At 37.3% G+C, this 26,484-nt stretch overlaps 1 protein-coding gene across 2 annotated transcripts in view; it reads right to left on the bottom strand.

Moving 5' to 3' along the window:
• OCA2 (OCA2 melanosomal transmembrane protein) overlaps positions 1 to 26,484 on the bottom strand; it is a 195,874-nt gene that overhangs the window by 55,250 nt on the left and 114,140 nt on the right. For both annotated transcript variants that reach the window (XM_013104470.5, XM_021275880.4), the window contains 5 exons: positions 25,172 to 25,229; positions 23,668 to 23,776; positions 7,549 to 7,676; positions 2,659 to 2,718; positions 2,011 to 2,115 (listed from right to left, as the gene is read on the bottom strand). In XM_013104470.5, coding sequence (XP_012959924.3) covers positions 2,011 to 2,115; positions 2,659 to 2,718; positions 7,549 to 7,676; positions 23,668 to 23,776; positions 25,172 to 25,229 — 460 coding nt within the window. The remainder of the gene's footprint in view (positions 1 to 2,010; positions 2,116 to 2,658; positions 2,719 to 7,548; positions 7,677 to 23,667; positions 23,777 to 25,171; positions 25,230 to 26,484) is intronic.

Genomic DNA, 26,484 nt, shown 5'->3' with positions numbered 1-26,484 from the left:
GTATGTGAAACCAAACTTATATCCATGCATATGCCAATATGATCCTCTGGTTCTGAGTGTCAACTTGGGGTTGAGTTCCAAGCTTTTATTCCCCCTGGGTAACAGTGTGAAAGTGTGAATGAACTATGTGGCTGAATGACTGAATTAGCTGTGTGGAAAACTACCTGCTCTTAATAGTTGCAGATTGATTCTGTAAATAAACAAGTCAATAAATAAAAGGTCTTCTGAGAAATACTGGTTGCACTGTGTATACTACATGCACACACACACTGTACCCATTTAAATAAAAGATAATCTACAAAGGATATGGGTTCAAAACATGTAATACTCCACATCTGGAGTTTATAACTTTGACATGCATGCTGTTAAATATCCTTCCAAAAGCAATTATTGTTGTTTCATCAGTAGGAACTAAGTGCCAAAGAGACAAAAAAAAATAATATTAACTGAAAACACATACAATCTTACATAAAAAACTGTGACTTAATTATTCAGGAATTTTATGATGAAGAATAACAAAGACCAAAGTCCTAGTTCATTCTTTGAGCTAGCCAATGCTAGGTCTTGGCTTCAGTCTGCCATATACAGGAATTTCATAACACCTCAGCTGTTGACAGCTTTTGCATAGATGAAAATATGCCTGCATTTTTTTTCCTCCCTCCCTCCCTCCCTCCCTCCCTTCCTTCCTTCCTTCCTTCCTTCCTTCCTTCCTTCCTTCCTTCCTTCCTTCCTTCCTTCCTTCCCTCCCTCCCTCCCTCCCTCCCTCTCCACCTATTTTCCAAGAAAATAGATTGCAACAGCCTCAGGTTTGGCCCAGAATAGAATGGAAAAGATAAGTATTTGAAATTTCTAAAATGTTGCCAGGAATCGTTTCTTGTCTGCCTGTATTTACATCCCTCAAAGATTCAAAAGCCATGGTCTACAACCCAAAAGACTCCTGTGTTTCAGTACCATTCCACGATACACACAGTCTTTAAAAGAGGTTTGCTTTCAAAATCTCTAAAAGTCCTTTTGGTCTATGTGCATAGAGATGCTTTTTGTTATTATTCAAAACCAATTTTTATAGACTAGCTGGATATGAGGTAAAACCTTCTAAGCTAAGATTTTTGCATTATTGCTTAATTGTCCTTAAGTGTTTGCTGGGAGGTGACTCATCCTGAACCAGCCTTTGCCTACTACATATTGCTTGCAGTCTGTTGTTAAATCAATATTATTCCACAGGAAACACCATGGTGATCAAACCAAAATACCATATTAGCATATAATTATATAGTTGCAAATCCATCCAACCTGTCATATGCCCTGTAGGAAGCGTCTTAACTCTTGACTCAAGCTAAGGGTGCACATGGCCACCCAATGACAATGGCAGAAAAAAAAGCACCAAAAAATTCTGAATTTTTGTTACATGCTGTAACAGTGAATCATTCCTATGGCATAATTAAGGAATTACTGCACTTTAAATACAGGTCTTGATTGAATAAATCTATCTGACCATGCCCTAATTTGTTATAATTTGATACTTTTCTGATATTTAGGATCAGCTGCTGAAAACACTTTTTATATTTAATATTATTTGCTGTTTTTTGAATTAATAACTTGTGGAAGTTATAAAAGGTTATACAAGTATTTTAAAAAATTGCATAACTACATTGCAAATAGAGGGAAAACACCAACAGAAGTAGATGGATAATGACAGTTTCCATTCAAAAGATTATTTTATTTTTCAGCTATCTATTTTGATATAACAAGGAAAGTGCAAAAATGCAGCTAAAACAGTGCACTAGTTCAACAGACAACTACAAATGCAGCTACTAGTTCAACAGACAACTGCAGCAATGGCCAGCTAGACATCTAAAGAACATGAGTAAGTTTGTAATAATGATGGAGTCTCAGGCAATAAAGTAAATTACAACATAGCAGAGGTCAAAAAAAAAGCAAATTGTAACCAGCAGGCTCAGCTCCCTTCCCAGCACCAGGAGGAGGAAACATCAAACCTGTATCGACTCCTACCATCGTAGCTGTGAACGGAATATTGTCAATCACGGACGAGGCCAAAGCAGACACCCAGAGCACTAAAATGATGGCTACCGCCAAGCGCTGTTCTTCAGGAACAACCTGGAATTGAAAGAGGTTAATTTACAACTTTGACGAGATCAGTATTGCTCTGTCCCCCTAACGGCACAATCACACAGGGTCTTCATGGTTTTAGTTTATCAACATCTTTTATTTCTTCAGTCTCTCAGATAGAATAAGCATTTTGTAAAGAAATAGCCTGGCATTTAGTAACAAAATTACTATTTTTTTTCAAGGCTATTTGAACAAATAGAAATTAAAAGACTGATATTTCTAATACTCAAATTAACTGTGTAACTGCAAGTTTTCCCCTTTCACTATTTATATTTGTTTGCACCTTGGGATTTTTTGTTTATCAGGCTGTAAAAAAAAGGCTTCCTTTTTGCACTTATGGCAACATTTCTTCTGCCCATAGATACACACTGAAATATCATCCACCCAAAAATATGATATACCTTCTCAATATTACTGATGTAGAAATATAATATTTAACATAAAATTCCAAGAGAAAAATATTATTTAGTATTTTATTAGAGTACAACTGTTTTCCTTACCTGAAAAACACTGTCAATATTTTAAACATACCTTTATTAACAAAGCTGTCTGCTCCCCTATGTAGTCTATTAAATGCAAATGAGCCAAAGCCTAAAAAAAGACAATGATATCAGCTAGTGAGGTATTGATGAAGCCACATTTTTTCAGTAGATGTAAGCATACACAATTCATTTCTATTCACAAGATCTTGAAATTCATCTCTTGCAGCTTTTACAGCAACTTTGCAGTTGGTGGAAAGAACAGACACAGAAATGGTAGCTGTATTTGCAGAAGTGGGCTGGTTGTAGTGGAAAGACTAGTGGGATTGCTTCAAGAGCCTGGGGCAAAGGCATCAGAGAATGGCTGAAATGTCAAGATTACATTCTTCAGTGAACAAGTTTTCCTGAATACCTGAGGACAACTGACTTTTATTCAGTGGCCCCAAAACCTTGGACATAACCACAATGTAGACAGAAGTGTATCATATTTAAAAGGTCAGGCATCTTGTGCTCAGGACTATGTGAAGGAAAATAGAAAACAAAATTTATTTTTCTGTTAAGCAGCTGCATCGCACCTGTAAAAACTAACACTACCCATCTGCTAAAACCAGGCCAGAGGCTTTGGGTGAATGAAAATTGGCACAGAGGCAGCAGCACCTAGAAGACAGGAAAAGCAGCTCCCCGATGCCCACGTCAAGCATCCAGCCTGAGAAGGAGAGCCCTGTAACCACTGGGCCAGGGGACAATCTGTTCCACAGTGCCCTGTCCTCCCTGTGGGAACTATTCCCATTTGTGAGGGATACTTGGGTAGTACCCCAGACAGCCATGGTTACTACCAGGCATGAAAAGACATAGCAAGACTCCAGCCCAGTGGTTCTGGTTCTGTTCTCTCCTTGGGCAGATAGGAGTCAAAGGCAAACTGAGTCCTCACACCAGAAGTATGATCTATTCCTTCAAAACACAAGGTAAGGGGGTAAATTTATCTCAGAAGGGACTTCAATTTATGTTGATTTTGTTTTATTCAGAATGAAGCACTATTTCCAGGCTGAATGAGGTACATCTATTTTTTGACTTTTCAGTATCTCGGGGAAGAAAATCGCATCATTTTTGGTGCAGCCCAGACCAAGGTGGTTAGTCTACTTTCCATTTTCCTGCCATGACAATGAATCAGTTAGATGCAACACTGTGCAGCCTGAGAGCATCACCACACAGAGCTGAAGAAGTCAGCATTCACATGGCATGATGCTGTGCAACCTGCACAGCGGGCAGTCAGACAGAGCTCTTCAGAGACATCACTGGGGGGAAAAAAACAGCATTGAACTCACACACTGTCAAATCCCATGACAGAGACAGACAAAGATCCTAATAGGTACCGAGTAGTGTGGCACAGTAGACATAGTAATGACAGAGTGACAGCGGGGCTGTCATTGAGACCAGCAATTCTTCAGTTGGGCAGCAGTGTGTAACTGTTTGGGTACCACCAGCAGCACAGGGCAGCAGCACCCACATGCTGCAGGAGCACCAATACCATGGCTGGGCTGGTAGTTTTCCACTCGCCACATGAGTAAAAGCAGATGTATAGGTAAAGGCAGGGCAGCTGTATCTCATAAAAGACAGGATGTCTCACTCAGAAGTTCTAAGTGAACACCATCCCATTGAGAAGGAAAACAAGGAGGAGAGCAGAGCCAGTAGTGCCACATATTAAATATGACCCAGAGACTGTATTTACTTTTAACAACTCGTCTCATGGGAAAAGGTACATCTACATTTAAAAATGCTGCATTCAGAAAACAGATGATAAAGCTTTAAGATGCATACACATACCCTTTACATTAAAAAATAATAACACTTTTCATGGCTTTAACAAATACATTTTTATATTCTTAAGTTACTATTTTGATTCTAAGCTACCTGTGTCACCCCTTAGATCAGATTGTCCAGAGCCTCATCCAGCCTGGTCTTGAACACCTCCAGGGATGGGGCATCCACAGCTTCTCTGAGCAACCCGTTTCAGTGCCTCACTTCCTCCTAACATCTAATCTAAATTTCCCCTTTTTATCTTAATACTATTCCCCCTTGTCCTATCATTGCCTACCTGATCAAAAAGTTGCTCTCCATTTTTTTTGTAAGACCCCTTTAAAAATCTAAAGGCTGCAGTTAGGTCACCTTCAGCCTTCTCTTCTCCAGGCTGAACAGCCCCAGCTCTCTCAGCCTTTCTCCATAGGAGAGGTGCTTCAGACCTCTGGTCTTACACGTGGCCTCTTCCAGACCCACGCTAACAGCTCTACATCCTTCTTGTGCTGGAGGCCCCAGACCTGGATGCAGCACTCCAAGTGGGGCCTCACAAGGGCAGAGCAGAGGGGCACAATCCCCTCACTCGCCCTGCTAGACACTCCTCTGGTGATGCAGCCCAGGATGCAGTTGGCCTTTTGGGCTGCAAGTGTGCACTGCTGGCTCATGTCAAGCTTTTTGTCTAGCAGAACCCTCAAGTCCTTCTCTGCAGGGTTGCTCTCAATGAGTTCTCCACCCACATTAACTCAATATTTATCAAAGTGATTTTTAAAATGTATGTAAAAGCAGTAATATTGTCTTTTTTTTTTTCTTTTCTGCAATTGCTTTGTGTTCACACCTTAAAATAAGCTTCTCACGTAGCTGTCAGCAAGCAGAGCTAAGCATTACATTTGGTTAGCAGTGCTGCCTTGTTATTTAATTATCCATCAACACAACATATTTCTTTTCAGTATCACCCAAAATTTCTTCTGGAATCCAGACATGGTACTACAGAAGACATGTTCAGGAAAGAGGGAAGTGAGTAAAAGACATGCACATTGCTCCTTCAAGACAGTCATTCTGCAGGTAGCTCATCATGTTGGGTATGATGACAGTGTTAATCACACAACAAACTTTAAAATGTCTATAATATCCAGACTTATTGCCTGCAAGCACATAAGTGAAAGGCAGCAATTAGTACCATGCCACTGGCTTCCCCAGGATGTAAACTGCACAGAGGGTCTCCTGGATCTTCCTGTGTCCTCTGAGAGGAATAAGCATTACTGCACTAATTGGTGCCTTCCAGCATATGATTTCCAGTTTGACAGCTCGAGATTAGAGCTTTACTGCAGAAAAAAAAATCATGTAACATTTTAGACTGAACTTTATGCACACAAATCTGCATCAAACCCTTTTATGGGCAGTATGTCATGATGACTGCTGTCAATATACTGTCTCCCACTTTTTCTCTTGACTCCCAGGATAAGTTCCTTTCATGACTATAAATTGCTGTTATACTAAGAGCCAGGAAATTTTTTCTTTCATTAGCAAACTATTCACTGGTGACCTGAGAAACCATAAAAGTGAAGAACTGAAGTTCAGTGAATTATAGCAGTCATATCTGAAGTCTGGCAGTAAATGGCAAATAACTTCCTGTGTGTTTTACTATGTTATTGTACAGTCAGACTGCACTCAAATCAAAACTGTTCAATTCAAGCTAAAACAATAAATACGTCAGGGAATGCAACTAATAGACTGTTACAGCAGCAGCTAACAAAATAAAAATGGCTTCAGTATGGATTCCCTATGAGAGCTAGAAAACACAAGGATATATAGAACCTGATAACACAGAACTAAAAATTGCCTGTGCTAATAAGTGTGCGATACATCAGTATTTCCTTGATGAATTTTAGACCTACTAGGTCTCAAACAAGCTTCCTAATGATAATCAGAGTGCCTATTCATCTTTTCAGAGGTGACCAGATTTTAACTTCCAGTTTGGAATTAATTAGATTTAGTTGAGTTATTCAATGCTTGTATTTGCTTCAAATTTAGTCCCTTTTTTTTTTTTTCTTAATAAATTGTTTTTTTATAGATCCCAATTTACAAAGTCTGTGTTTTTTCCAATACTGGAGTGTATAGTAGGGGGAAAGCTGTGCAAGATAATTTGTTATTCTAGGCTTTTCCCAGACTACTCACAAAGAAAATTCACTACCCAGTGATTATTCTTGTTTTATCAATCATGTTTCTACAACTTAACAACATCATTTAAATGGAAAAAGTAACAACTAAGAAATACCAAATATTTTAGGAAATGCACAGACACCTTATTGACATACAAATACGGATATTCATACAAAGATTTCTCCAAACATTTGGAGTAAAACTAAATCCACTAAATCAAATACATCAAACAGTAAAACAAAGAATCAAAAACATTAAATGGTAAATATAAATATATTGTATTATATTATTGTATTGTATTATTGTATTATTTTAAATTTATATAATTTAATGTAAAAATATAAAAATTAAAAATAATATTAAATATAAATATTAAAAAAGGAGTATAAAACATGGCTGGATCAAAAAGACTATTAGAACAGACAAACACACAAAAATGACACAATGAGATATCCAGACAGCTCAAGTAAAAAATCTTTTGCAATTACAACTGGAAACTGAAATTCAGTGATATTATCCTTTCAAACCATCCTCCCATGAAAGCTCTCAGGCCATTTGGTAACCAGCATGTAGCTGACAGTATTAGAAGCAGTTTTCAGCTATGGTTTATTCTTGCTCTTTTATTTTTTCTATTGCTTGTCTAAAGAATTTCAAAATAAATACATAAATATATAAAATACCTGAATGAATGGAGCAGAGACAAACCTGGAAACAAAAATTCCACTTATGGAAAATGATTGTGTTGGATGTGCACAGCAAATGCAGAAGAAGGAGAGTAGGACCAAGCTTACAGTGAAAAATTAGTCAAAAATATCTGGCTTCTACCACTCCACCGTTTCACTCCATACTACTGCGACTGCATTCAATTTTCATTTTGTTAGCAGAATTGAATCTGCAAGACATCTTTGCCTGGCAACATACATGTCCTCAAAATTCACGTTTTAAGCTGGTTCTATCTGCTCAGGCTTTAGAAATCACAAAATCTTACCTCCATGAGAACAAACAATGCTGCAAAGAAAAGAAGGGTTGCCCATTCCACTCGGTTTAATATCATCTCAAAGTCATGGATGTCTGCTAGCACTAGCAGCCAAATGGCTCCCAAAATGGCAATCCAGCCTGCATTAGAAAAAGAGAGAGCACATTGGGAAAAGAGAGAACAACACTTCACACTTCACACATTATGTACTAGCAATGTGAAAGTTATGGTATTGCATTTTTCAGTTAAAGGTTTTTGCCACACTTTCACTCTGACTCTTTAAAAGGAGAAGTTCAAAAGTACTCCAGGAAGAATGTTTTGTGCTTTCCAATTTATATCTATATCTATATCTATACATACACATAGGAAAAAAAAATAAAAATCCTTACGAGGGCCAGGTTGCTATCAGCTTTCTACTAGGGCCAGAAAGGAGAAAGAAAGAGAAGAGTCTGCAAGCAGAATTAAGAAAGGAAAGAAGGCGTGTCTGGGTTACCCAAAAAGAAACAAAACAAACAAACAAACAAAAACACAAACAAAAGAAAAAAATAGTGACTTTTAATCACAAAGAAAATTTTAGGTGGTTAGGAGATGGTTGGAAGGACTCTGCAGCCCCCTGAAAGGCTGGCTGCAGCCACAGGGCATTGAAGACTCACAGGCTAAATGTGCTAGCAGATAATCTCAGGGTGTGTAATGATCTTTGAAACAGGAGAACATCTTTAAACAGCAAAATAGACTCTCTGCAAACAGGATCCCTCTATACACCCTGATGTTTTAAGACACATTTTGGTAGATGACTGAGAGAAAATGCAGATGAAATGCTCAATCAGACAGAGAATGTAAGCAGTGAATCTCTTGTCCAAGCAAGACTCGCTTTTTCCCTGCACAGCTAAAGGTCTTTCTGAAGCTGTTTAATTCTTCTGGCACATTTATCTTTAACAGTAGAATGGGATTTCAGACCAAACTAAAAAAAAAAAAAAATGATTTTTTTGGCATTTTTTTCCTCAGGATGATGTTCTCTTTCTTTCTTCTTCTCTACTTTTTCTTAAATAGCAGATTTTTTTTTTAATGCGTAGAGCTGAAATACATAATTTAGGATTTTTTAATGGCACGGAAATAAAGCATCCCACCTCTTCAAGTAATTTCTCTCTTTGTTGTGATTTTTTCAGATACCTAATGCTATCTCATATATTCACTGTAGAAAAATGATGGATTCAAAAAAACTGCAGAACAAGTGAGGAGGAAAGAAGAATAACAATCTTGACTGGGAAAAAAAAAAAAAAAAAAAAACACCTTTAAATCACAAAGTTATAATCAAAGACCAAATGTGAATAGGCCCCTGCTGCAAAGCAGGTAGATGAATAAAGTGAGCCTTCAAGAACCACAGCTGTAAGAAAATTCAAGAATAGAAGACATTCATAAAAGTTTAGGCCATTTGACTTGCAGCTTATGCACATGGGTTTGTTTTTCTATTAGGTTAAAGAAAGAAAGGGATCCAAAATCATTCAACAGATTAAAACTAAGATCAACCAATATTCTATTTAAATTCCATGTAAATACAGAAGAATAAAGAGACCAAAGGTTCTGCCTCATCACAAAGCTGTAAACATTATTTTTTATTTTTTTTTTTTTTTTTTTTTTTTTCCTCTAAGTGCCACCTTCTCCTTTGGACAGCTCTAAAGTGGCTTCTGTCCTCAGCATGACCGAAAACATGTTTTCCAGCGTTATGAACAACTTTCCCCACCTTCTCCCCATGATCCTTCTTGACATCACTGATCACTTTGGTTCTGCAGATTCGCTGATAAGCAACTCTCATGAGAACTTTTCTTAGCCTGGTGTGAAGCTAATCTAGAGCAAAATGCAGGGAAATCCTTGTAAGGAACAGATATAAGGACTAGGAAATCTAACGGTTTACCAGCAGAAAGACCTCCATACTACTGGAGACAAAGCCAAAACTAAATAAGGCTGAAAACTCTGAAGGAAGTTTATATCTGGAATTTTGTAGCTTCAGTTCCTATATTGTTTCCTGATAGAGATTTTGAGTAAAATCTCAACTGAGTGCCTCAATGGTCCCAAAAAACATGTCTCACAACCATCTCTGCTCATCACCAAGGACTGAAACTACCATGCTGCAAACTGAGCAAATCTAGTCCCTGCTTTGCTCACAGTGATCTAATTCATCCTCAGTCAAAAGTAGCTCATACATGAACATTATACTGCAAGAGAAGAGGAGAGCAAAAACCAGCACAAAAGAGAGCAGGGTGGGGACAGCCCAGATGGTCCGTCTCTTAGGAAACTCCAGCAGTGAAGTCAACCCACACTCAGGGCATGCAGGCTCTAAAAGCAAACTCTCATTTGGCCATCCCCATCCTTATATTAGTATGAAACATGACACAAGCAGGGTCAAATCCACCCCACATCATTGACGCAGGCAGATAGATACCAAGTGGTAGAAAAGGTCTGGCTCAGCTGTATCAGGAGGAAAGTTGGATGTGGTGTACTGGGGTAAAGGATACATAAAATGCCTTTGCATTTGATAAAGTCTTTATCTTCACAAAGGCTGGTGGGGTGTTTGGTTGGTTTGTTTTGGCAATTAAAAAAGTACTGGGTCATAACCATCTCAGCCATCCAAATTTTACAAGCGGCTTATCAGCCACATTCCTGATTTGTGTAAAAGACCCTCTTTTGTAGCTTCAGGTACCCACAATCTTGCTTTTCTTCTTTCTGCAAATGCATTGTGCTCTGCTAAGCAGCTAGCAAATTTTCTCGTGAAGAATGGAATTTTTACCAACTGTTGGAAAGAGGCTCCTGGACTGACCTAGGGGTGGTAATACTCTGTACTGTTCAAGGTAAACGCTGGATCGTGGCATAAGCTGAAAATGGGTACAGCTTTTTTGCTCTCCTGGCCCTGGATATGCACATAGCCTGAACACTGAAATGGTGAAGCTCATACAAAAGATCTTCCAGGAAAATGTTTTGAAAATCTTAGATAGTCTTATTCTTACCAAAGGCAAATCAGACTGAAGAAACAGTTATAAATTGCTTTAGGAGTTTCCAAAATAGCAAAAGAAAGTAAGTAGGGAACTGTCAGTTCCTGACATCTACCACATTTTTTGCTATCATTATTGAATTGCTTTCTGCCTTTCCCTAAAGCAAGGTGAATCTATCCATGCAAATGTAATAGTTATTTTCTCTGAGCACAAAGAAAGTGATATGGACTTGGACTGGCTAATTTCAAATCTTAGCTGTTCTCCAAATTCCAGCAAAAAACACTGGGCCTTAAGTGCAGATTATTGCAATTTGTATTAGAGGGACACTTCAATGGAAGCAGATGGGTACAGATCTGGAGCTTAAAAGCAGAATTATACTGCTTTTTTGTACAGCTGTAAGTGACAACATTAGGTACAATGAAGTGAAGGATTAAAGAACAGAGACTTCTATGCAGTTCTGGAATAATCTGTGATAAAAGCTGGGATTATTTCTACACCCCTACCAAAAACAAATCAGTTTGAACATGGTAGATGGAGATAATCATTTGCTAAAACTAATGAAGTATGAGTTGCACGAGAGGTGGACCGAGCCAAGCATTTTGTTGCAACATGGGTTTTAGCAGCATGCATTAGCTCTATGCACACAGCTTGGCATGAGAACAGTGCCCTTCCTTATGATAGTGTTCACAGGGAATACAAATGGGTAATGGATGTGTCCTCCTGCAGTACTCCAGCAAGTACAGATCTCAAGAATTGAAGATGTCACCTACTTATTGCAGTCTACATGCACAGTCGTTTCAGAGTGTATTTGTTTTTTTTGTTGTAACTGCAAAGAGGAGAAATAGCTACCCATCTCTCAGAGGATGAACACAGGTTGGGAGCAAGGAAAAGGGGAGAGGAAGGAGGGAGTCTCTCAAGGAGTTTTGGAGGACTTCCTGTAAGATCTTGAGGTTTGACTTCAAGCATCCTGCAACTGGGCAAGAGTAACATCTTCTAGTGCCTGAAGGCCACAGTAGTCAGTATGGGCTGCAACTGCTTGATTGATTGTTCTCTGCCACACTGCTCGTCAAAGTCAACTACATCTGTACAGATACTACGTAGCCACCTGCCTCTCTAAATGGGCAGGTTTCCTGAGTTTTTTCTAAGTAATGTTCTTGCTAATGACATTCATGACAGTGTTTTATATATTTGGGTGTCTTTGCATTTGCCCTGGATTCAATTTGAAACATTCCTTCATTTTCAAAGAACTGAAAGTACCAGGGTGCATTAAAGACTGTCATCTCTGTTTATTTTCTAGCTTACTGGGCCACAAAAGATAGCCAGAAAGAAGAAAAATAAAAATAATTTCAAAAAGTAACTTCTCATTACTACAGTGAAAGCAAAGCCCACTTGTATTTCCCAAAACCACTTCTTTTACTGCCTTTCAGTGCTTCTGTTTCACAACAATTGGTGTTCTGGAAATATAATGCTGAGAGAAACTGAATCTAAATTCCATTTCTGCACTCACACAGCACCTGTTGAAGACAGAGACAGTGTCTATTTATTTTAGGGAAAATAAAATGATTTTTTATTATAAAATGCACTTTGCAAATTTATAATGCATTCTTCACAGAAAAGATTCCTGTGTCTTGTCAGAAACCAGGAAAATGGCACAGGAGAAATAGCTTGAGTGCTTTGCTTTTCTGATTCACTTTACCCAGTAGGGAAAACCACATTTGGAACAATAAATAGCTTATGATGAGCAGAATACAACTGCAATCCATCTTAAAAAGATAAAATAAATAAATAAAAAATACAAAAATAAAAACTTATTTTGAAATAATCAAGCAGAAGAAGTAGAGAACAGAAAACAATCTAATAGAATCCAAAAGAAGACTAGGATATGTGGGAGGAAGATAGGTGAAAGAGAAAGAAATGAAAGGATGAAAATACTGTGTAATCTACAGGCTTTTCAAATGCTCATTAAGCAAAATTTGTATTCCTTAGTAAAGGTAATTTTGTCTGACCTACTAGCAGTTGAAAAGCATAATAAGCTTCCTCATAACAATGTGAACATGTAGATACTGTATGTTTCCTTTACGTGCATAGAATTTGAAATAATTTACTTCTATATGAAGACTGATAGTGCATTCTCTCTTCTGGAAACTGAAATGGTGCTTGAGATGTTTACCCGGAAAGCCAAAGCCAGGATAACCCTACACCATCTCAGTACTGGCCTGGACAAAACAGAGGGCTGCCCAAGAAAGACAGGTGCTACTACAATTAGGCAGGAGGATTTTAAACTACACAAATCCAGGCTGGGAAGCACCTGAATACCTAACAGTTCTGCAGAAAAGACTCAAGAAATACAGTGGATCACAACAGAACCTAATGGCCTCCTGAAATCCAGGGTCAGGATAAAAAACAGCAAATCCTGTGAAGCAGCCTTTTCTCTCTTCATCACCAGTAAACCCAGAAATCGTGTACTGTAAGATGCCTACCCATTAGAAAACCAGGACAGAGAAGTATGGTTAACAGTCTGAAAACTTGAATTCTGATGAAAAATTAAAAGATTCTGGGATGTTTAGTTAAAAGATAAAAAGATTTAATTGCAAGTCTTCAGGCAAATACCAGGCTTATTCAGAGGGGAGAGAGCAATCTGTTTACTGTGGCAGTAATGGATAGGACAAAAGGGAGTGAGGAGGCATAATAGCAGTGAGAAAGACTCAAGCTACACAGTATGCAGAATCACATACATGCTGAGAAGTAAAGAGGGATTTTTAAGAATCAGCCAGACCAGCATCTACCAGATCAAAGTATAATTCTCCTTTCTGGAAACAGTGGAATGGATACATGGATTTTTTGTAACTGAGCAAAGCAGGATATTCTTTTGCTTTGATGTTACCAATTTTCTACTTGTCAAAATGGCCACAGCAACTTTTTGTGAATTGCATGAAAACACTCCTAGCCCACAACATCCATAACAGGCTAGAACATATTTGTCTCTTACCTTTGAATCATGGTTTACATAGCATGTAATTGAATATATGAGGAAGTAAAGTTCATCATTGTGTCCCAACAGCTTAATCAGAAGTCCAGATACCTCTATAACCCTTCACAACTTAACCTAAAGATACATGTCAGTCCTTCATACTCTATGCTACAGTTGTAATGGTATGTATAAGCATTCATTCAATTATACTCTTATGTACTTATATAGAAATATTTGCATGAAACAATTAAACTAAAGACATTTACCATAGTGCTCACTCTACTTATGTAATACATTTCATCAGTACTACTGGATGTGAATTAAAATGCCCTATATTTAGGTTTTTGTCAATTCCTCTTTTTAGTTTTATCAGTCATGAAATTGTACATTCTAAAGTCATACCGAATAAGCAACAATTGTCAATTCATAAGCACTGTTTTATCTTTAATACAGATATTATTTTAAATATATATAAAATTACACTCTTAAAAACAACTTGCTGGTCTTTTGAACAGTCTCTTTTTATTGGCATAGCTTCATAGAAATCATTTGTACCTGTTCTATGCTATTTTTAGAACCAAGCTTAAGACTGTTTCTTGGGGACAGAACTATGATAGTGACAGTCCAGAACAGTTTACACTGCAACAGAAAATGCTTAGTAGAATACAAGATAGAAAGGAATGTGAAAGAAGTTTATGGAAACTATAAATCTATGAAAGGCAGACAAAACAGAAACCTACGCTGATAGAAGGAAATTTTTAAAGTTAAAAGCAAGAAGTGTATCATAAAGAAGCAGAGGACTAGCTGCTCTGTAATCACAGGTCAGCCTCTTTGTATAGGGGCGGGGTGGGCTGGACTTTACTGCAGAGCTGTAGTATTGTCAGGTCAGAATGGAGAAATCACATTCACCGGTGTGGCAATGTCAACACCCAACTTTTTTAATTCTCCTGAACAATCTAAAATGGCATCCGAGCTAGAATGCTGTAAGCAAGAAACCTTGGTTGGAGATTGCTATAGCAAGGTGTTACATCTAACAGAGAAGATAAGTTGACACATATAGCTGTGTATATTGTACCAATCTGTCTTTAAAAAATTATAATATTATCTCAGTAAAGGTCACTGAAAAAAAACCACTATTGCTGTAGCCTCATTGGCTCTTGGAAGATAAAAATAATTTAAGAAGACACAAATATCAAGATAAAGTGAAGCTCAACTTTTCTAGAAGAAAGACCTAAAGAACTAAAATGCAAAAGGTTCACTAGCAGATACAACTGCTGCTGATTCCTGTTTTTTCTTACATTGAGTGTACAGGCAACTGCAAGGACAGAGAATAATTTCTATGTTTAATTACATGTTCTTAAAGATGACTGGCCAATTTCAAGGGTGTAATTTTTTTGAAGACTAGCCTCAGAGAAATAAAAACTGCAAGGACCACAGAAAACAGATTTCTCTTATTTTCAGAAAGAATGTGTTATGCTGAGAAAGAAGAATAACTAAGATCTGAACAGGACTATCTGAGTCATAGTCAATGCTGACTGCATCAATTTAGCTCCACTCCAACATTCTGAGTACTACAAAATAATTGTCAAATTTATTTTTAACTCATATTCATACACACTTGACCAGGATTTTTTTCAACATCAGTATGAATCAAACATATATTAACCTTGTAAATACAATTATGTTTATTCTCATCTTAAAGCAATGTGCACCTTCATGGCACTATCAAATCTCCATGCTACATACTCAGAGACCAGAAGGTCAGTCATGTACAGTACTCTTCTTGATCTCAAGTAAAAATACAGAACAATTTAAGCGAATACTACTACATGCCAGAACAAAAAACAGAACAGATGAATGAAGCAAAAGCAGAGAGGAAAAGAGTACTAAATGAGGCCAAATGATCCAGACTCCATTGACAGTAGTAGTTGATACCTCCTGAAAAACAAAGGGCTGCAACCACAGCTTCAAGAAGCTGGAAGGAACTCCAGAAAGGGCTGGGTGCTTTCAAAGAGGAGAAGAGCACCTAAAAGCTAAGGTATCTTACTACAGTAGGCTGGATACTTTTGTCAGATGCTATAATTTGTTGTTCTGTTTACCATTACAAGGTCAGGATTTAAAGAATCTAAAGCAAAAAGAAACAATTAGTTATCCGATCAGTCTCGCTCTGCTCTGGTGAGGCTGCACCTTGAGTACAGTGTTCAATTTTGGTCCCCTCAGCAAAAGAAGGACATCAAGGCCCTGGAGAGTGTCCGGAGAAGTTCTACAGAGCTGGTGAAGGGCTGGAACACCAGTCCTATGAGGAGCATCTGAGGGAAGAGGGAACAGGGGTCGTTTGCTCTGGAGGAGGCTCAAACTTTATTGCTCTCTACAACTACCTGAAAGGAAGGTGTGGGGAGCTGGGGATCAGTCTCTTCTTTCAGGTGGTAGGACTAGAGGGAATGACCACAAGTTGCACCAGGGGAAGTTCAGGTTGGAAATCAGGAGACATTTCTGCTCAGAAAGAGCAGTCAGGCATTGGAACAGGTTGCCCAGGGAAGTGGTGGAGTCACCGCCCCTGGGGGTGTTTAAGGAAAGGTTGGACCTGGTGCTTAGGGACATGGTTTATTGGGTGATGGTGGTGGGGGGATAGCTGGACCAGATGATCTTGGAGGTCTTCTGCAACCTTAATGATTCTATGAAATTCTATATTCTGTATTTCTATGAAAGATGATACAAAAATATCCAAAACATAAAATTAGAAAACATACCTAATTCTGTTTTTGCTTACTTTTGTATAATTGTGTGGCTTCATGCATATTGGTATCAGTTCCTGTATAGCTCGGAATTACAATTTTTGATGCTGTGTATAATGAACTACTTATGACCTGGGCCTAATAACACAGCATAAAGGAGTATAGGTGTGAAGTGATAGGAAAGGTCTTGAAAGTGAGGGCATAGGATGATAGTGAGTACTCTAGGACTATCAGCAACTCAGCAGCCAGTAGTTAGGGATAATAATGCAAACTTAGACATGAGTCAAAAACTATTTTTGAAGTTAAAAAAAAAAAAAAAAGGACAAGAAATAGGTATGTAAAATACAACACTGTATATGACAAAGTTGAACTTAATGTAGAATTGAAGACAAGATTTTAAAAAGCAAGGCATGAAGTTTCAAAAAATGGATAAAATTGAGCTCAAGTCGACTCAAGCACAAGAAGGAAGAAACCATCAGCATTATACATCTCCTGGTAAAGAGGAGAAAGAAACCTTTGTAATGCTACCCCAAGCAAAGACCTGAAGGTATCAACTCGTCATGTCTCTACTCAGCCTAAAGCTGTAAACTTTTGCACCCCACATTGCACCAAAGGGTAACCATAACATTAGTATAAAAGGGGTAGATACTAGGAATATGTCTTTTTATTATTTTTATTTATTTATTTATTAGCAACAGCTTTAATTGTTAATGAGTTTGCTTTTGTATTCATTAAGTAACTCAATGTGTTAGTGTTATCATAAGTACACAAACAATAACTGTTTGTTTTGTTTTGCTTAAACTGATAACAGTTTTAATTAGACTAACAATAAATTCATAGTTACAGATATAATGAGGTTCTCTTTTTTGCCCACAATATCATGAGCATGACACCATCACAGATACTTTGAAAGCTGGAGCCTATTGCTCTATGCAAAGAAGGCATCCCTAATCCAAATGTTTTGGGGACCAAAACAATCTACCTCACTGAAATGTGTGAAGGAGTTTCCAGGCAACCACAGATTATTTGGATGATATTTTTAGCTGTTGAGAAAAGGTCCGTAAACATTGGTTCCCAAGCTTTGCATCTGGTTCTTTATCTCATCAAACCAGGTTGGAAAGCTTTACAAAAAAATACAGGGGAAAAAATATTGTCTCTAACAGATTTAAATATAGTTGATAATTCAGTCTTATTTGAGAAGTTACTTAGCAGTCAATGTCAATAAGCTCTCCTCAGTTAAAACAGGTAATATGTCAGCTCCTAGTTAGCCTGGAGATAAATGTTAGATTCAGTAACAAAATGGTGCAAGATGTGCTAACCTTAACAATGTAGCCTTTGGCATTAAGCCTATGCTTTCCTAAATATATGTTATTCACCAATTTTTATAGCTTAATAGCTGTTTGTCTCACCAGGATTTTTGTTGTTCTTAAGCACTAAACAATTATACAGTGGCTTCTTAAATTGATCTTGTGTGAAGTGGTTTGGGTTTTTATTTGTTTGTTTTTCAAACATTTTATGAAATAATAACTCTTCAGTAAGTTGAATAGTTCTATAACGGACCTTTCACAAGATCTGCACAAATTATCCTGAAAGCAAGCATCTCCAAAATATAAACACTGTTTTCCTTACCCTTCCTATGGGTACAAACACATTTTGAAAACCTAATTTGTTTCATTCTGCATATATGATTGTATTGTTTGTAAACAGTGTAGATATATATAACTCCACCATCATACCAAAGAGTAGCATAAGATGGTTTAAGCTATTTACCACCAATGGTAGATGAGAAAAATGTTCCAGAATAACAGTTCAAAGAGCTGTTTAAAATTCTTAGAGTTCTTCTTACACAGCTTTCTGAGTTAAACATTCAGAATAAAACAGCACAGACTACATTTATTTCACCTGTGTGATATTAAACAGTCAGAATTAAACAGAATTAAACAATTTAGTCAAAGATCTCAAAGCTTATGGTTTCTGGCATTAGTCAAACATTGCTAAATCTCTTACATATACTGGCAGTCTGTCTCAAAGTTTTTAAGGAAGAATCATTGCTACAGAAAAGTTCTTTTACCACTTATTGAAAATAATGCAGAATAGAAAATGGATTAAGTTAGTTATTAAAATGCACTAATGGAGAACTAGATTTGGTGTTTCTAAGCCAAGTAAATATCAGTACAGAACTTCTGACATTCTGTGATTCAATACCAAATTCAAGTAAATTTGAGAAGTTCTTTAGGGTAATGAAGGACTTTCTTCATCATCAGGAAAGTATCACTCAGTCTCTAATCTATTCTGATTTATTGGTTCACCTATGTAAACTACAGTGTTAACTGAAAATTGCGCATATCCACTTAAACAAAAGCAGGTTGAAAACCAAGAGAAATTATATGGAAGGGATTTCAGAGCCACTCCACTTCCCTGAAGTTGAGGTGTCACTCCTCTGCAGGTTAAGACAAACTGTTTGCTATAATTTGCATAACATTCTCTGTAGAAATCATTTGTTGTGAGTTGTGTTTTGTTGTTGTTGTTGTTTTGTTTTGTTTTTTGTTCTGCTGATGCATTTATCTAATTAAGGTATTTAATTTCTCCTGTGAATTTCAACAAATTTTCTGTAAATTACAGAAATTAGTCAGAAAATATGACAACTGACATCCAAAGGAGTGACAGGATAACAGGAGACTTTTGTATCTACAGCTACTGAACGCATTTCTCCTTCAATGCCCTGGCCATAAAATAAAAAGGAGCTCTGCACAATATGGCCATCCAAACAAAAAAATATTTTAAATTAAATGAAAAGAACATTTTCCCTCCTTTTCCATTGTTTCAATCACAGATTTTAAAAGTTTCAATGCTGCAAGATACAACTATTCAAAGCAAATTGAAAGGAGACAGATTCTCAAAGGTATCTACAGCAGAATTTGCTGTGCAACCTCACAGTCAGAAGTAAAACCATAGTGAATATAGAAGACAGGGGAGAGTTTTCCAAGAGAAACTAGATTTAACTACATAAATGAGTTCTCAGCAAACAAGATAACCGTTGTATATAAATATTGAGGAACTTTAGCTTTAGAGAAAGGACAACAGGGAAATTTTACGTCTAGGAGGTTTTCTTGAAAGAAGTGATGCAGCATGTTGATTTATAGAACTTGTCCAAGTACCCAGGAAGTTCATGGTAACCATGATTGTTAAATTAATACAATCATATTTTTTTTAGAAGTTCATATGTATAGGTTCTTTACTAACGCTGTTTTGTTTAGTAATACTACATCTGATTTTAGTTAATACTGAAATCCCCCAAAAATGAATAACCAAACCAAAATTCCATCTACCTGTTTTGGTTTTGTTCTTATCTGTAACTGAAACTCAGTATAAATTGAGAAGAGACCCTCTGGCACATGAAGAGTGAAATAACGTAAAGTGACTCTTTTCATGAATTACCCCTCTAAAGCAGGTCAGGCACATCACAGTGGTTAATCACCTCCACTGATTATTGATCTCCTGCACAGATTATTTTAAGGGCAGCTGAAGATAATTAGCTTCAACATAGGTGTCTGAAGGATCACAAGCATCCACAGCATGAAAGGAACCAGACTGAGATCAGGCAATGGTGTGAAGACAAAACCACTCAACAGAAACACAAAAAGACATGATTGCTCCCTCAGGGTTTATGATTTATTGGCATCATGGGGATGTGGTGGGATAGCTCCTTTGTCTGGAGTGTTGGAGAAGTAGGATGCGGGCTCTTTGGAAAGAACAGGCTGGGGAGAAGAGCAGGGTGTGCTGCAGTCTATGACTGCTGGAGTACATGGAGCTCTACCAGAGGATGGATGAGGACCTGACTGAGATTCTCTAGGTAGAGAATCTAAACTCAGGGGGTATGAGTGACACACAAGAGGGCTGTGCAGCCATCCAAAGTGTATTTGTCAGGCTGAAGAGGTGGGCTTACAGAAATCTCATGAAGGTCAGCACAGAGAAGTGCAAAAAGCTGCACCTGGTGAGAAATAACCCAAGGTACCAGTATGTCAGGGGCCATCCAGCTGGGAAGCAGCTCTGTAGCAAAGGAATTTGGAGTCCTGGGAGACACCAGATTGAACATGAATCAGCAGTGTACCCTTGCTTCTAAAGCTAATGGTATTTTTGGCTGCATTAGATGAAGCATTGCCAGCAGGACAAGAGGGTCAAGAGAAGTGATCCTCACCTCCTACTCAGCATTGGTGAGACCACAGCTGGAGTGTTGAGTTCAGTTCTGGGCACCCTTTAAAAGAGAGACATGAACATGCTGGAAAGAGTCCAACAGAGGTCCACCAAGATGATCAAGTGACTGGAGCACCTCTCCTATGAGGAGGTTGAGAGAGCTGGGACTGTTTAATATGGCGGAGTCTCACAGGGGAATCTCATCAATGTTTATAAATACCTGAAGAAAGAATGCAATGAAGATGGAGCCCAGTGGTGCCCAGTGCCAGGACAAGAGGCAATGGGCACAAACTGGAACACAGGAGGCACTTCTTTACTGTGTAGCTGACATAGCACTGGCATAGGTTTCCTGAAGATGAGACCAAAAGAATCATAAAATCATAGAATATCCCGAGTTGGAAAGGATCCATAAGGATTATCAAAGCATCTGTTGCAACCCTTTAAAAGGAGGAGAGGACCTTCCACTGTCTCAGAAATGACTGAACCTTGCCGTAAGAAGAGAGGGTCCAGAGGTGGAAGGAAGAATGATTGTAAGGGGTCTGCAAGGAATGAGGTACTTCCACCGCATGCAGAGGTCACTGAGGGAGGCAGACAAAAGCAGAGCAACAGCGGTGATGGATACTCAAAGGAACTGCACAGAGATCACAGTAGCTCAGCAAATCACTGAAATGACTGAAACCAAACCAAAGAGAAACGACCTACCCCAAAGGAAGGAGCTTATAAATTGATTTTGTCTATTCTGTCTGAACTGGTCAATCTGAGCATCCCTTAATATAAATAAACAAATATTCTAGATTCTATTCCAATAAAATCTCTTGTTTTATTTTACTTAAAAAAAAAAAAAAAAAAAAAAAAAAAAAAACAATCTTTTGTCTCTGTAGGGGAAACTCATTATAGTTCAAAGCTCTAGACACGCCTGCCTAAAACTTGAAGTCAAAATAGGAGCCAAGTAGAAACATCAAAGGGGCTTTATTTTCCTCTCTTGTTATCTTTTCTGAGATGCTTTACCAATGATTTATCAACAAAGTAATATCCCATAGGAACAGAATGAAAGTACTGTAGAAGTCTAAAGTTTGGCATACTTGTTTATTTAAAGTCTCCATATTAATCTTTCATATCTCATAGAATTATACTAAACAAACTGATGAGCAGGTAAAAGAAAGCTGAATAGAAAAGTGTTCTGCATTTTAAAAGAGAGTTAAGTATGCAAACTTTATAATTTAAATTAAAACGTCAGTTCCCTCAAATTATATCAATGATTCCAAGTTCATAATGGAAAAATTGTATCAGGGCTGGGGACAGATAAAGAATTCTATAATCTTTCTAATTCACTCTTCCAAATGCAATTAAAAGTTATTAGATTTCTAACACATAAGCTTCTGTATAAAACATTATTCTGTTAGGAAATTAAACACTGAACTACAATCTCCTTTCATTTTTATGCAAAAAATTTATTGAACAAATTTAACCAAACCACCAGAGTGCAAGTGCTGTATTTTAGGAAATTTATTTGCATGCACTGGAGGACTAAAATCCATAGAAACTCATAGCAGCACTATCTTCAGTAATGATAAATAAGTGGCAGCAAGCATCAAGACAGTGGAATTCAGGAGTCAACAATGAGACCTTGGTATAAGTCTGTAGGTTCCATTAAATGTTATTAGAAATTATGCATATGATTTAATAACACTTTTCCATTAATCTGACAGGCTTGCTGTGAATACAGAACAGGGGGAAGCTACACAGAACACATACAGTCCATGTTTACTCTCAAGGTTACACCTGAAGATCAACTAGTGAATAAAAGAAACCTGAGCTGCCAACCATGTCATGTTTTTCATTTATTTTACTGACATGAAGTAGGACAAAAAAACAGTCATCATTTATTAGGTTTCTTCTAGTACTCCAACTACTCTGAAGTTTTGAAAGAATATCTTACCAGGGGCATATGCAAACAGCGCTATATGGCCTTTACTGACTGACTGCGGGTTTTCAAAAACACTTTTAGATGATGGGTTTACTTCAGAAAATCCTACATGGTTCAGTGTCTACTTATCTGAGGCAGAAAAGTAAGGGTGAAAATTGATTTCTTAAATTGCTGATGTGAGCTCCTTTCTTATATTCTTAGCCACACTGACTTCAAATGCCTTCAAGTGTCTTCAATTCCGGCTTCTTCCTACACTTTAGTAAAGTTGCAGTTTTGTGCTTATAATGCATCAGTACAGCTTAGAACTTCTTAGCAGCCAATATTATTTATTGGATTAAATCACCCATCATGATTCGTCCATCACGACAAATACTCTGGAACAAGGAAGTTGACAAAGCAGCCATGCCACTAGTGTCACTGTTTGCCACCCTTTCCTCAACCTGATTGCCACTGTACAGCTAAAACTAGCCCTATGAGGCATAATAAAAATCTATAGTACAGTTCAATCAATGCTTTATTCATTATGAGTTATTCTTCTTCAAGACTGTTGCATCTTTCAGTCACTGGATGTACACAGTGGGGGGATTCAGAAACTGTAAGTGCTCAGCAGCCAAAAATATATTTTTAATTTTCATAGGCCAATGCACAGGCAGGTTTTATGACTCCCCTTTAGTTATATGTGAATTTTAATTTGGTTCTATTGTTAGGACACATAGAACATGTCCACACGTAGATATACACATAACTGTATAAAAATCCACACATATAAGTCTAAGCTTAGAAAGTATACATGTTATTTTTATTTCAAACATATATAGTGTCTTCCTTTTTTTAGTTTGGGAAATTATTTATTCTGGTGATAATGCAATGATGACTGGAAGTCACATAAAGAGGTATCTATACTGAAGAAATAATGCCAGACTACTTTGTTCCTTACTTGGGAACAATTTCTGATCTCCGGGATGAATTTTTGTCATTTATTCATATCTACAGTGAGATCATGCTAAGGTCAAATTTGCTCATTCTGTAATGTTTACCCACCTAGCTAATACCGGGAAGTCAGAAAAATGAAGTCATGAGCTCTACCTGCTACTCCTCCTGGGGTGACTAAGATGTGACTGCATTTCAAAAACCTGTTCTGAGAAACTGCTGTTCTGATTAATCTGGTGAAATTGTGAGGCAAGGAACATAAAGAAAAGAGCTTTCTGAACTGACAGACTCAGAAAAATCTTACAATTTGGCTGGCTTTGTTGTTGTTTTGATTTATTTTATTTATTTATTTATTTCAACTAAATAGAACAAAACTATGAAACTTACCAAGATCTAGGTAGACACCGGGAACAAATGAGTTGAGAAAAAACATAAGAATTACACATCCCAGCACAGTCAGGCATTTGATAAGAAGGATTTTGTCTGTTATTCTGTGCTGTAAAGAGGAAAAAGAATTGAGTAACTGTATTAAAGAAGGAGCTATCTATTATGCATTAAGTTCAAAAGAGCATGTGTGAAGTACAAACTGCTGTTCCTGTATTGTATATCCTTCTTCAGCATAAAAGACATAAATATTTAAGTTGAAGCATTTCATGTACACTATATCTTGAATATGTAGGAACAAAGGCCCAATGTGAAGCTAAGAAACGCAAGCAGCTAACTGCTGAATACACCTAGATGTGTCCAACTAACCTTACCACAACATCATTACATTATTGTATGGTTGAAACAGTTTCTACTATAGACAGAACTTCAGGTGCTCTGTGGTTTCACAACCCTGGACAAAATCACCCTTTGTTGCAATTATTCTCTGAAAAGCTATAACCCAACCTAGAGGCCAGATCCATATGCTTCCTGTGGAACATTCAAGGACATGCCAATCCCTAATCCCTATGCAGCTCCTGTTCCCCTGTGCCCAGAGCTCCTCATGCTCTCACCCTCAGACCCAGCCACTTTCCACTGTGCCCCTGATTCTGTACTCTGATCTCACTTTTACCACCAACCCAGGGAATCACCTTCTCCCAGCCTCAGTATCTCTCATTTCCAGTCTCTTCCACACAGTTTAAAGCTCTACAGAAGTACAATTAAATCTCTGCTCTTTAATAAGTTTGTCATTTATGCAATGCTTTGAAAAAAAAAAAAAAAAAAGTGTAAAAACTAATCAGATAGTCCTGTTGACCTTGTTCTGTTTTGGTATGACATATAGGACAGAGAGGTCCCAACCAAGGACATCAGTTCCCAAGCACAGGCCAGTACTCATTAGTGCTAATGAGATGGAGACGATGTGACATTTAGACATTTACATTTAGTTGAAATTAATCCCACTACAGAGTACATGTCTTGTCAGACTCAGCTTTGGCATAAAAGACATAAGCAGTGTTAATGTGTGCACAACAAAGAAAAAAGAATTCCTGCAAGTGGTTTATCTATACTTGAATAATCAAGCAGGCGTGTCACAGACAATGTAGTAAATTAGAATTGGTATTAGGTACATCAGCAGGAGTGTACTCTACCGTCATGCATCATGGTTATAAACAACCTATTGACACTTCCTGGGTCTCTCTGGCCATAGATTAAAATTTTAAGAAAACACTGCTGAATCATTTATTGATCCTTTAAGCAACTTTTTTCTAAGGAACATAAGTATAAAACCTGACAAACACTCACAACGTGGTTCAGTAACCCTGTTCAGCTGAGGCCAGCCAGCCTGCCTGTCAGCTTTTCTGCTATCATGAGAGTTATTAAATTTGCATTGGGTTCAAAAGACTCTCTCCATACAAAGGCATAGGTCCACTTACACTGGAACTGAGAAGAACTGCCATCTACTTACTTTTTTCTGAAGTTCCTGAATATTTGTTTCCCAGTTTTTATCTTCTTGTGAAATTTGCCTGAAAGAAAATGACACCTGCTTTTTTCCAGTGTGAAATTAGAGCTCTGCCAAAAGTATTGGAATAAATCCCTCTCATCACAACCAGATCATCCTTTTACCCATAAGGAGTATCTCATACCAGAAAGGAACTGTGTGCAACATGGTCAGTAGCAAAATTCCAGTTACAGGTCACTTAAGACCCCACTTTTGTAACAAGCGCTACTAGTACATACAGTTAAGTTCATGAAAAGTGACACAGGCTTGGAAGGAGCAAGCATCCAGAGTATGAACGTTTGTATAGGAGCTGGCTACATGCAATATGTAGTTCCCTTAATAGTTTCAGAAGATGATGTGTGCCCATCTGCGATAAAACAAGGGTCATGTGCTAACAAGTCAGAACACATATGTGTTACATTTGCATTTTATAATGAAGTTTTTACAATCTGAATAACTTATTAAACTTATTAAATAGTTGTGTTATCAGCATAGTCAGCCCTCCAGCAAAAGGCTGTAGGGGTTGCAGTTTGGGAGCTCTGTTGTTAATACTAATGAATTTTTACATTGCTATAAATGTACTTGTGCTGGAGAAATCCTGATTTTCAAACTAAATGTACCATTTTCATGTATACTTCAGAAAACTCCCCTTTGAGTATTGTAAATTCAATGTTACTTTTTTTTTTTTTAATTGAAGTAACAGACTTGTTTGTCACTCTGTTCAAAGTGCACAATATAAGCAAAAATTATTAAGTGAAAAAAAAAATAAGTAAATTCTTAACTAAAAATTATTACTGGAATGGCTTAAGACATCTTATTTACATTCCCTTGTTCATACTGTGTATTTAATTAGCATGTTTATTAATTAAAAAAAATAAATAAATAAAGCTATTTCATTTTCACTTTAGTCTAGAGTCAATTCAAGTTAAGAGAATTTATCACCGCCATTCTCAGACATCAAATTCCATTGCATAACAGCTAGTTTTGCTGTAACCTAAACAAAATAGGGTTAGCATCTTATTAGTCCTGGTTTATAGAAACTACTTTTCTATACGTAAATGGTTAATTATGCCTATGCTCAGGTCAACACTGATGGCTTGATTACAAAACAATTTTAAAATGCAGTAAATCAATAGTGGTATGTTTCTCAAACTCAACAGTTCACTGAAGAACACTTGAATTTTTCAGCAGAAAAGAATTTGCAGCATTTTACTACTTTGTAGTCACTACTGCAAAGAAAAGCATAATGAAGTACATATGATCTTTTTAAAACAAAAGTT

Source organism: Anas platyrhynchos, chromosome 1 (genome assembly GCF_047663525.1).
Source record: "Anas platyrhynchos isolate ZD024472 breed Pekin duck chromosome 1, IASCAAS_PekinDuck_T2T, whole genome shotgun sequence".
In the NCBI taxonomy this organism is placed as follows: domain Eukaryota; kingdom Metazoa; phylum Chordata; class Aves; order Anseriformes; family Anatidae; genus Anas; species Anas platyrhynchos.
This window is presented reverse-complemented; position numbering and strand designations above follow the sequence as displayed.